Source organism: Chelonoidis abingdonii, unplaced genomic scaffold, assembly GCF_003597395.2.
Source record: "Chelonoidis abingdonii isolate Lonesome George unplaced genomic scaffold, CheloAbing_2.0 scaffold0003, whole genome shotgun sequence".
In the NCBI taxonomy this organism is placed as follows: Eukaryota; Metazoa; Chordata; order Testudines; family Testudinidae; genus Chelonoidis; species Chelonoidis abingdonii.
The window spans coordinates 49,981-62,984 of record NW_027424264.1 but is presented as its reverse complement, the minus strand read 5'-3'; the positions used below and the strand labels follow the sequence as shown (position 1 = coordinate 62,984).

At 42.2% G+C, this 13,004-nt stretch overlaps 1 protein-coding gene across 7 annotated transcripts in view; it reads left to right on the top strand.

The window, feature by feature from the left end:
• Nucleotides 1-13,004, top strand: part of UNKL (unk like zinc finger) — a 131,262-nt gene that overhangs the window by 76,731 nt on the left and 41,527 nt on the right. For 5 of the 7 annotated variants that reach the window (XR_004374905.2, XR_004374904.2, XM_032789480.2 and 2 more), the window contains exons 9-10: nt 584-772; nt 4,513-4,575. Coding sequence is in view for 5 of the 7 variants with exons in the window: in XM_032789480.2 (XP_032645371.1) it covers nt 584-772; nt 4,513-4,575 (252 nt within the window). In the remaining 2 variants the exon portion in view is untranslated. The remainder of the gene's footprint in view (nt 1-583; nt 773-4,512; nt 4,576-13,004) is intronic. The other 2 variants (XM_075061297.1, XM_032789481.2) reach the window with 1 other exon arrangement.

Sequence of the window (13,004 nt, the reverse complement as noted above, 5' to 3'; positions counted from 1 at the left end):
CTCTGAATTGTTAATTTCATGAGCATTCATGGCCCACCATACAATTTCCATACCCAGATATGGCCCTCAGACCAAAATGTTTGCCCAGTCCTGGTCTATATGAATGTAAGAACTGCCATATTGGGTCAGACTTGGGGGTAGTAAACAGAATAGGACAATTCTGGAGAGTTCCAATCCTATCTTCACCTCTAGCTTCTGGCAGTCAGAGGTTTAGCGTCACCCCAAGCATGGGATTATATTCTTGACCATCTTGGTTATAGCTATTGATGAACCTAGCCGCCATGAACTTGTCTAGTTCTTTATTCACCTTAGTTATACTTTGGTCATTGCACCATTCTGTGGCAATGAGTTCCACAGGTTAATTGTGCATTGTGTGAATGTTTGCCTTTGGAACCATTACTGTGAATTTTCCAACTTTGAAAAATAATGTTGCATTAATATAGGTTTTGCCATTTCAACATGCATATGCATATGTGTATGTATTTGTATAAGTAGGTGTATGAAGTAGAGTAGAGCATATTGGACAAATGGAGTGGAGTAGAGTAGAGCATATTGGACAGATCCTATTTTCTCTCTCCTACAGATTTCCTGTGCCTCAAGTCCAACAGTAATGTCAAGCTCTGGTAGCTGTAGCTCATTATCGCCTATTGGACCCCTTTGTAGGCAAAGATCATTAGCAAATGGTGCTTTGTGTTCCGAGTGTAGCCCATCAGGTGTGTCTTCACCAAATTCTAGCTACCCAAAAGCACCAGGTTTTGAACGAGAGGATCAGGTATGTAAATACTAGAAGTACAAATAAAATCTTGAGATAGGTTTTCTGTAGGCTCTAATTTCATCTTTCTTTTATATCCTTCAACTCTCTAAAATGCATTTTGATTTCTTAACACCCCCTTCCTCCTCCCCCCCAGCACTTTGAGATGGCATTTTTGCTAATACATGCTTTAGATCTTAGCAGCTTGTTGTGTAAAAGTGTTAAAATGTTTACAGAGCACAATTCCAAATGTAAGAGCAGAAAATTTTTCCAACCCCATTTTGTCTTTAAAACAGACCTAAATATATTCTTCAAATATATTCAGTTTAAGTTGTTTTTGTTTTTTTAATTTATTCTAGATTTTAGAATTTTTGGAATTTTTTGGAGTTTTTCCATTTACGAAGTCCTCAGTTTGGTTAAAAAGTTAACATGCAAATGTGTTAGATGAAATTAAAGCACATGTTTTATGTAGATGTTTATCATGAACTAAATGTAGTATTGGGAAAGAGTTCTGGGGCACCTTATAGACTAACAACCGTATTGTACCATGAGCTTTCGTGGGTGAATACCCACATCATCGGATGCAATATAGTATCTGATTTATTACACCATTAGATTAGTGCACAAGTTGCCTTATGGGCTTTAAAACAATCAGTTTGGGTTTTTTACTTAATTGAGAACTTCCTACCAAGGACTCACTTTTGCTACAAAATATTACTCATTAGAGGCTTGATCCTGCTCCTGTTAAAATCAATGGAAAGACACCCATTGACTTCAGTAGAAATTAGATCTTCTCTACAATAAATAGTCATAGTGTTCAAAGTAGGGTGACCAAATGAGAGGAAGAAAATATCGGGACACATGATGAGGGGGAGGGAAAAAAAAGCAGAGTGCTGCCGGTGGAGCAAAATATTGGGACAAATTGCGTCTCGACCAGTCTTTGGGGGACAAACATCTAAATATCGGGATGGTCCCGATTTTATCGGGATGTCTCGTCACCCTAGTTTAAGGCCAGAAGGGATCACTAGATCATCCAGTCTGACCTCCACCAACACCATCCAGCACCCAGATGCTAAACCCAACAATCAAAATTATATTAAACTATTATACCCCTCAGGAGACTAAATTATTATGTGCCACACGAGGGAATAGGAGCGACTGAGGTGCACCAGTGCTCGAGGTTCCTACAATGGTAGGGAAAAGATTGAGATATACCCAGATAATCCTAGCAAGTGATCTGTACCCACTCGTTGCAGAGAAAGGTGAAAAACCTCCATGGTCACTGCCAGTTTAACATGAGGGGAAATTTCTTCCCAACCCCACATATAGTGATCAGTTAGACCCTGAGATGAGAGCAAGAACCAGCCAAGCACCTGGGAGAGAGAATATTTGGTGTTGCCTCAGGGCCCTAGCCCTCCCTGTCTGATGTCCCCGTCTTCAACCATAGCCATCCCTGATGCTTCAGCTGAAGGAGGTTTTGTTTTTTTTAAATGTGAGGGGAAGAAGGGGAGCAGAAATCCTTTGCTGACTCTGCCAGGTGGTGGCTGAAACCCTGTACCATGAGCTTTTTAGGAACATAAGACGTAAACTGGAAATGAGCCCAAGTGCCGTTGAGTACTGCCCCCTACCAACACATTCTACCATCAAAGTACACATTGTTGGTTAGTGCATAACCTTGACTTAAGTGATTTGCAATGTAAATGTCCAGCAGACCAACTTATTTATAATGAATAAAGTTTTATTTAGCAAAAAGATGCTTTGATTCTTACATGAAGCATTGTCAGGAATGGAACAGGTTAACAGTGGAAAAACTCATAACAAGGGAAATGTCATTGTTGACAGAAGGTTATCTACCTGTATAGCTGTCATTTATCAAATACACATAAGAAACCTACTCTCCAGCAACCAAACCTACTTGATTATATGTTAAGCTTGTTCAGATATGTGATGTCTACCAGGAGTTTCTGCATAGTCTTTGTTACTTTGAAAAAACAAACAGGGTTAGCATTCCTTTTCCTTTCCCTCACCACCTCTTGATGTTCAACCCTAGATCAGCTCTGTCATTCATCAAAAAAGCCACTTGCTCAACTTTGTGTTTACTAAACAATGCTGCATCAGTTCTGTTGATTTCTGAGTTTCCTCTGATCAGCACCTCATCTCCTACATCAGCCATCTATCTCTATCCTCCATTGCTCTGCTTGGCCATTCTGTCACTTTCAATACATTAGAATTTACGGAATGGGGGACTCAGTCCTGGGAAGCAGTGACTCTGAAAAAGATGTGGGGGTATTGATGGATAATCAGCTGAATATGAGCTCTAAATATGACACTGTGGCCAAAGGAGCTAATGCAATCCTGGGATGCATAAACAGGGGAATCTCGAATAGGAATAGGGAGGTTATTTTACCTCTGTGTTTGACACTGGTGAGACCGCTGCTGGAATACAGTGTCCCATTCTGGTGCTCACAATTCAAGAAGGATGCTGTAAATTAGAGAAGATTCAGAGAAAGAGCCGTGAGAATGATAAAGCATTATAAAACCTATTTTACAGTGATAGACTCAAAGAGTTCATCTATTTAGCTTAACAAAGAGAAGGTTAAGGGGCGACTTGGTTACAGTCTGTAAATATCTACCTAGGGTGCAAATATTTAACAATAGTCTCTTCAATCTAGCAGTGAAAGATATAACACAATTTAATGACTGGAAGTTGAAGCTATACAAATTCAGACAGGAAGTAAGGTATACATTGTTAAATCTGAGAGTAATTAAACACTGGAACAGCTTACCAAGGGTGGTTGTGGATTCTCCATCACTGACCATTTTTAATTCAATATTGGATGTTTTTCTAAAAGTGATGCTCTAGGAATTATTTTGGGGAAATTATAGCCTGTGTTACACAGGAGGTCATACTAGATGACCACAGTGGTTCCTTCTGGCCTTGGAATCTACAACTTTGCCCTTGCTTGTTCAATTTCTCCCCACTCTTCCACTGACTTGAATCCTTTTGCCTCTCTCCCCCACAACAGAGTCTATCCCTCTAGCCTCAGCCTGCCCAAGTCTCCAATTTCTTAATACCTGCTGCTGGCCTGCTTAACTCCTCCGGAAGAAGCCCATGACAACATGGACTTCTGTGTGGCTATGGAATTTCTTTGATGTTGTTTTTGCTTCCCACAAAGACAACTTAATTTGCAAAATCAGCTTTGTTTGTTACACTTTGCTTAGATTGTGATAGTGATATTAATATGTTCTTTATGACAATGTTAATAAGATTGTGATGGCACAATTAAATAGGCTGCAGCCAAAATGTTTTCAGCTCGCAAAGCTGTTGTTTTGTTAAATTGGTTTCCTTAACCAAACACAGATCAATAAACACATAAGAAAAAGGAGAGAGGAGGAGAGGTGGTCATCTGTGGATGGGGGATGGCAGAGTTATTGAATCAGGCCAAAGCTGATACCCATTCTTAGCCAGGCAGGAACACTCTTGTCCATTGGTATTCAGTCAAGCTGGAGGCCAGAAAGCTGGCGGCAGAATCAGTTTGACAGATGAAATTTCACATGTTCTCTCCCAGTGTTAGGAACAGCTACGGCAGGGACCATATCCAAGACAGCTAGCGCTTAACTCTCTGTAGGATTGAAATGGCAGAGTTGTGATCAGATTGTTCCAGATAGTAGGACATAGCTGCTGCCGGCCCTGCACTAAGTATTTATAGTAACATCCACTCATTAAGCTGATATTTGACTGAGATTTTTCTTTTTTCCAGATGAAACAGAAAAGCCTGCCAGCCGACAATTATCAGAAAATAAGTGAACAAGACAATAAGCAGGTATGGTCAGTGAAAGAGTATTATATATGTGTCCTTTTTTGTTACTTACCTACCTAGCACCAAAGATGTGTCTGGAATTAGTACAGTCTAAAAAGAGTACAATAGATGCAGGACACTGTGGGGAGTGTTGGAGGAGGGGGAGGAAAACTGAGCCAATGTGATCAAGAATATGTGTCTGGAAGGCTACACAGGTTTTGGTTTGGTTGTTTGTCTTTTAAACTGACTGGACTGTGTAATTTTATGAGACTTCTTGAGGAAGTGGGATTTGAGAGGGGGACACTTAGAATGAATGAGAAGTTTGGGCTGAACACAGAAGGCGTTGTGGACTCCAAAGGAGAGAAGGATAGATAAGTAGGGAGAGGCAACTAGGTTATTGAAGACCTTGAAGATAGTAAGGGGGAAACCCATTATTTGTTTTGGGGTATGATCTAGAGCCAGTGAAGGGATTTTTAGAGGGTTATGTGGTCATTGCTTGTGTGAGGTAGAGGATTTTCACAGTAGAGTTTTGAATGAATTGAAGTTTGGAATGGGTCAGTAGTCTTGGCAAAAAGACAGGATCTGGGCAAGAGCCGTGGTGATAAAGGAGAGGAGTGGGCAGATTTTGGAGTTATTGTGGAGCTAAAACCAGCTGGAATTAGAGATAGCACTGCATCTATATGAGAGTTGAAAATTCAGCCAGCTTTCACACTTGTGGAACTAGAAGACTGATGGAATCTTCGACAGTCATGGAGATAGGAGAGTGTGGAGGGAGGATTCAGAAGGGAAGAGGAGGTGGTTACTTCTGAACAATCTGAATTTCTGCTAGCAGTGGGGGCATCCAGGTGGAGATGTGAGACCATATCAAGGGGAGAGCTCAGGTGGAAAAGTTGATAAGGATCCTAAGAACAGAAAAAAATGACAAAGGTCTGGAGAGCAGCAGCTGAGAGAAGGAGGGGCCCCTTAAACAGACACTGAAGGAGGGGTCATGAAGTGGTAGAAGAATCAGAAGGTCTAAAGCCAAGGCAGGAGAAGGGAGTCATTAGCTATGTCAATGGCCATGTAAAGGTCGAGAAGGATGAGAATGGAAAAGAAGCTTTGAGGACTGCACCTGGTGACCTTGGCAAAAGTGTTTAAATGAGGGGGAGAGGGAGCCACATTCTGTGGGATCAAGACGAGAGAGTGGACAGATCTTTAAGCTTTAAGAGAAGACAATGCACTTGAGATTGGAGAGAAAGGGAAGGCGACGAGGTTGGTAGTTGGAGAGGCAGGTGGGGTCAAAGCTGGAGGCTGGAGGGAACAATGTTTGCTTAAATGTAGTTGGGGGATTAGGGAGTAGATAAGGAAACAGGATGGGATGGCAGCAAGAAAGAGGTTTGAGCTGGAGACTAGAAGAGGATAACACTTCAAACTCAGACAGAGAAACTCTGGAAACTAAGGCAAGACCATTCTAGTTTTCTCTATGCACTAATGTGTGAGACCGTAGGCAGCAAGCGGGTGGGGGGAATGTGAGGAAGGGGCTGTGAGGAAAGGGAGAAGTGCCTATGATTGTAATAGTGAGGACTTTACAAGGGAGGAAGAAGTAAATTTTCTTGGCAAGAAATATATCTGTGCTGATTGACAAGAGGAACAAACCTGCATTGTCTCTGGATTTTCTCCAGAGATATCCAGCAGTGTGGGAGTGGAAAAAACAGTTTGGAAGAGTGAGCTAAGGCTGCAGGTCAGAAAGGGGGCCAGAAGAGTCAATTGTGGATGAAAGTATACAGTTGTTGGTGAAGACCCTGGATTCAGCTGAGAAGAATGTTTGAAATATCCTTGTGTGTGTGAGAGGTGGCTTTCAAGTGTGTTTTATCGTCACATTTTCTACACATCTGTAATTAGAATGCTTGGCAGTTAGGTTAACTCTGATCATGGTTCAATTACAGTTTTCCTCATGAGACATCTTCACAGGGTTGGCACTAATTTTAATATTTTATCTTGATTGATGTTTGCAATGTACAGTAGCTATAAACACAAGTATACAATATGTGATACAGCAGGGCCAGAGGGCAACGGATGAGTGATCGATGGGAGGTATATAAGCTTCAGGATGATCAGAGCCTTATTCCCTGTGGACTAAGGAGAGGTTACAATAGGTTAATTAGAGGACTTGCAGCCAATTAAGGCCCACTTGAGACCTAATAAAACCCCCTGATTCAGTCAGACAAGAGAGAAGAAGGAGAGCTAGCTGTAGTTTGGAAGCATAGTGGTGTTGACTAGAGAATCAGAGTACAAGGGGAAGGGAGACCCTGCCCAAGCATGGCAGAGGGGCTCCCCCGGTACAGAAGATAGAGAGAAACTCTGCCCCAGGGGTAAGAAGCCTGTGAAGCTGAAGGGGCTGGGACTGGAGTAAGGGGTGGACCTGGGTCCCTTTCCTGCTACCCTTCTCTCCCACTCCAGGGCACTAGTAGAGCCCAAGAATAGGGGCTCTACACCCTGACGCACTATACCAAGGGAAAACACAGGACCCACCACAATAGTGTTGACCATTTGCCACAAATATATAGAAATAGCAATACTTAGCTCATTCTTAACATTCTTTCCTGTAAATTTTTTAAAAATGATTTAACCTCCTTATAAATGCAACAGAATGTATGAAATACTATTGCATAAATAAAAAACTGCTGCAAATAAAAAAAAAATTATCTCATGCTCTGAGTCTCTTGGATTTTACTTTTTGATCTGTTTTTCTCTTCTGTTCAGGTATTTCCTAGGGTTGGGGAATTGAAGTTATGGTTAGGGTTAGCCTTGTAGAGGGGGAGGAAAACAAGGAAATGCACAACTGCAGATGTGTATCTGAAGGGGACAGTGAGCTCCCCATCTGTTTTTGTCAGAGAAGATGAGGAGGAGAGAAATGAGGAGTCACCCACACATGAGGAGTGTGTGTCTTGGAGTGGTGGATGAAGAGGATGAGCAGCCATGTGCATGTGTATTTGTTACTTCTGGGGGAATTCTACCCCATTGCCCCCAAAGATTTCTTTGCTTTCCCGCAGAAAAATGACTTTCTGATGGGGAAACAAAGAGTAACTGCAAGAGCAGTCAGACAGCTGCAGCAGCGAAGGAGCCAGCAACCAGAGTTGTAAACAGGGGAGTTTGAGTGGGAGTTCTGTTGGAGGAGTTTGCGGGGAAAACGAAGAGAGGCAGGCAGAGGAACAGATAAGCTAGTGAGTGGAGTGTGTAGTGGTCTGGCAGTGTTTTGGTGCTTGTTGGGGGTTTGTGTTGCTGCGGGTGATGGTTGTTTGGTTTGGTTTGGTTTGTGTTTCCTGGACTAACAGGTTTTAGGTGGGAAGGCTATGACAGATACAGAGGCAGCGGTGGAAGACACAATGAAGATGACTGGATGTGGAAGCTACGGCATGTACATGATCCTGGAGGGGGTACCTGAAAAGAGTTTTGTCTTCATGAAGTGCCGCCTGATGGAGCTGATGGAAGAAAAGATCCAAGGATTGGAGATGCAGGTGGAAACTCTGGTTGAGTTTAGAAGGGGGTTTGAGCAGATGATGGAGCAAAGACATGTTTAAAGGGAAAAGCTCAGACTTGCAGATGGAAACAGGACCAAAGAACTCTGAGGGGAGACTGCTGGGTGAGGAAAGTGGACAGTGGAAGCATGTGACTAAGAGAACCAGGCAGAGGAAAAGATGGGCTAGTGAAGGAGAAATAGAGCTCAGGAACAGGTTTGCAGAGTTTGAAAATGAAGAAGGGGCACAGTAGGTTGTCACTGAAGGTGAGAGGACAAGGAAGAAGAGAAGAGCAGCTAGTCTTATAGGAAGTGGGGAAGAGTCAAGGGAGATAACACCAAATATGAGCCGTAGGAGGATACGGGATGGATTACAGAGGATTGCAAGGGACAATAGGAATCGAGAGGACTTGCAGCCAGAGGGAACAGGGGATAGACTGGAGAATCGCACCATCACCAGGAAAAGGCAGGCCTACGTGATTGGGGGCTCCTTACTGAGAAGAACAGACAGGCCTGTAACCAGAGCTGATCCAGAGAACAGAAGATTGTGCTATCTGCCGGGTGCTAAGATATGGGATGTAGACCTGAGGCTGAAGAGGATCCTAACTGGAGCAGGAAAGAATCCACTGATTGTCCTTCATGAGGGAACAAATGATATGGCTAGATTCTCCCTGGAATGTATCAAGGGAGACTGTGCCAGGCTGGGGAAGACGCTTAAGGAAATCAAGGCTCAGGTGATCTTCAGTGGGATTCTGCCTGTTCCTAGAGAAGGGCAACAAAGGTATGACAAGATTATGGCGATCAACAGATGGCTAAGGCAGTGGTGCTATAAGGAGTGCTTTGGGATGTATGGCCACTGGGAAACATTCATGGACAGAGGACTGTTCTCTCGGGATGGACTTCAGCTGAGTAGGGAGGGAAATAGACATCTAGAATGGAGGCTGGCACAACTGATTAAGAGAACTTTAAACTAGGAATTTGGGGGAGATGGTTGGGAGATGTCCAGGTAATCTCCACGCTGGATTTTAACATTGAGAGGGAAGAAAACAAAGAAAGAAAGGATACAGCCATGGGTAGGAGAATAGACGTACGGAGGAAGGGTCGTGTAGATACCAGTCTAACTGGTGATAGTGGTGGTAGAATGTCTGTGCCTAATCAGGTAAAGAATGTCAGTGAAGCCAAACAGCAAAAATTAAGATGTTTGTACACTAATGCGAGGAGCCTAGGTACAAAATGGAGGAACTAGAGTTACTGGTGCAGGAAGTGAAACCAGATATTATAGGGATAACAGAAACAGAAACATGGTGGAATAGTAGTCATGACTGGAGTACAGTATTGAAGGCTATGTGCTGTTTAGGAAAGACAGAAAATAAAGGCAAAGGTGGTGGAGTAGCATTGTATATCAATGATGAGGTAGACTGTAAAGAAATAAGAAGTGATGGAATGGATAAGACAGAGTCTGTCTGGGGCCAAAAAATCACATTGGGAAATAGAAAGCTACTAGAGCCTGTCCCCCTGAGATAACATGTGCTTGGGTGTGCTACAGACCATGGGGATCTGATTTGATATGGATGGTGCAGAGACCTCTTTTAATGTTTTTTCAATGAAGTAAATACTAATGGGAATTGTGTGATCATGGGAGACTTTTAACTTCCCAGATATAGACTGGAGGACAAGTGCTAGTAATAATAATAGGGCTCAGATTTTCCTGGATGCAGATAGCTGATGGATTCACACCACGCAGTAGCACCCCTCCATCACTTCGGCTGGCACTAGTCCAGCCCCCCGCATCCATTGCGACAGACATCAGGGAAATGATTATTCCCCTATTCCGGCATTGCGACGGCCCCATCTGGAATAAATTGTAGCAATTAATTAGCATAAAGGGCGACAGGACGGGAATTTGGATTTGATCATTGTGGACTTTCCTTTGAGTTCCCCAGTCACAGGAGATCTGGCCTCCGTGGAATCATGTGTTTGAGAAATTGAGACCCTGGGCAGACCACAGGGGAACTATGTTTGGATGCGCTGATATCTAACTGTGTTTGTAAATAGAACGCAGACACATTGAATAAAGGATTTGGGTGAACACTGTTTTAGACTAATAAACAAGTGAAGCTTTAAGCACAGTTATTTTGATTTATAGGTATTTATAGCGAGCACATATACAGACGAGGTGCTGCTTCTCCTTGGTTTAATTTCTGATTATTGCCTGCACGAGTAAGTACGGCAAGTTAGGAACCCCCATGGGTAACCAGTCCAACAGGGCTCTGGCTCCAGATAAACAGCAATAAAGATCTTCTGCTGTTGATTCGTGTCAGAAGTCACGTGCTAGGCTGAACTCGATCATATTGCATCTTGGTATGGGGATTGTAGTGAACAGTGTTAGTTTACAGTGTCTACTAATCTGGGCATGCAAATACGCATTACTCTCAGGATGTGGCAAACCACCCCCACCAAAATTCTAGATTCTGTTGAAGCTGGGGGGGAGAGCAATTATTTGGCTCAAATATTAATTTTGATTTAAAAATGATTTTTTTGTTTCACTAGCAAATAACATGGAATGTAAACAGTGGAAGACACTGTGTCTGCTATTAGGAATTGACTCGCTAGTTAAACCGGCAATAAGGAAAAAGTACGCTCCGCACCTGATACCTTCTCCACTCAGATTGGACCAAACTTGTAGCTCCTGCAGTTGGATTCCCGATTTTGTCTTTAAGCAAGCATACAGGATGTATTTGCACATACAAACTACTTATGAAAACCATGGCCTTAATGTCTAATCTAAAATCTGAAGGATTAAAACTATGATTTGCCTAGGATTCTTGGTTTTCAAAAGGGGTCAACTTAAAAAATTACCAGATAGTTAGGGAGTGGAGTGGAATTGAAGAAGCTATACGGTTAGAAAATGATTAGAATAACACAGAAAAGCCTACAAGGGTAAGAAGATCGGAGTGATCACATGGAGCTACATTAACTGAGGTCAGATATGCATGTTAGGGATATAAGTGAGAGGCCAAAAGCATTAGACGTTGGACTTGCAAAGGAATTAAAACCAATAGTACAGGTTATAGTCCTATAAATAAGAGATCTGAACAAAGAAAGCAGCAACATCTGACGATGGGTGAGATAGTTAAAGACAATCTAAAGCATGGCAATTATCTCAATAGCTAAACAAATACTTTGCATCAGTCTTTCATGAGGCTTAATGAGAAGCTTAGGGATAATGGTAGGATGACAAATGGGAATGAGGATATGGAGGTAGGTATTACCACATCCGAGGAAGAAGCCAAACTCGAACAGCTTAATGGGATGAAATCGGAGGGCCCATATAATCTTCATCCAAGAATATTAAAGGCACTGACACATGAAATTGGTAGCCCATTAGCAAGAATTTTTAATGAATCAGTAAACTCAGGGGTTGTACCGTACAATTGGAGAATTGCTAACATAGTTCCTATTTTTAAGAAAGGGAAAAAAAGTGATCCGAGTAACTATAGGCCTGTTAGTTTAACATCTGAAGTATGCAAGGTCTTGGAAAAATTTTTGAAGGAGAGAGTAGTTAAGGACATTGACATCCATGGTAATTGGGACAAAATACAACATGGTTTTACAAAAGGTAGATCGTGCCAAACCAACCTGATCTCCTTCTTTGAGAAGGTAACAGATTTTTTAGACAAAGGAAACACAATGGATCTAATCTACCTCGATTTCAATAAGGCATGTGACACGGTTCCACATGGGGAATTATTAGTTAAATTGGAAAAGATGGGGATCAATATGAAAACTGAAAGTTGGATAAGGAACTGGTTAAAGGGGAGACTACAACAGGTCATACTGAAGAGTGAATTGTCAGGCTGGAAGGAGGTTACTAGTGGAGTTCCTCAGGTATCGGTTTTGGGACCAATCTTATTTAATCTTTTTATTACTGACCTTGGCAAAAAAAGTGGGAATGTGCTAATAAAGTTTGCAGATGACACAAAGCTGGGAGGTATTGCCAATACAGAGAAGGACTGCAATATCATACAGGAAGATCTGGATGACCTTGTAAACTGGAGTAATAGGATGAAATTTAATAGTGAAAAGTGCAAGGTCATGCATTTAGGGAGTAATAACAAGAATTTTTGTTATAAACTGGGGATGTGTCAGCTGGAAGTAACGGAAGAGGAGAAGAACCTTAGAGTATTAGTTGATCACAGGATGACTATGAGCTGCCAATGTGATATGGCTGTGAAAAAAGGCTACTGCGCGTTTGGGATGCATTAGGTGAGGTATTTCCAGTAGAGATAAGGAGGTGTTAGTACCGTTGTACAAGGCACTGGTGAGACCTCATCTGGAATATTGCGTGCAGTTCTGGTCTCTCATGTTTAAGAAGGATGAATTCAAACTGGAACAGGTTCAGAGACGGGCTACTAGGATGATCCGAGGAATGGAAAACCTATCTTATGAAAAAGACTCAAATAGCTTGGCTTGTTTTGCCTGACCAAAAGAAGGCTGAGGACAAATATGATTGCTCTTCATAAATATATCAGAGGGATAAATATCAGGGAGGGAGAAACATTATTTAAGCTCAGTACCAATGTGGACACAAGAACAAATGGATATAAAACTGGACATCAGGAAGTTTAGACTTGAAATTAGACAAAGGTTTCTAACCATCAGAGGAGTGAAGTTCTGGAACAGTCTTCCAAGGGGAGCAGTGGAGTCAAAAGACATATCTGGCTTCAAGACTAAGCTTGATAAGTTTATGGAGGGGATGATATGATGAGATAGACTAATTTGGGCAATTAATTGATCTTTGACTATTAGCAGTAAATATACCCAATGGCCTGTGATGCGATGTTAGATGGGATGGGATCTGAGTTACTACAGAGAATTCTCTCCTGGGTGCTGGCTGATGAGTCTTGCCCACACACTCAGGGTTTAGCTGATCGCCATATTTGGGGTTGGGAAGGAA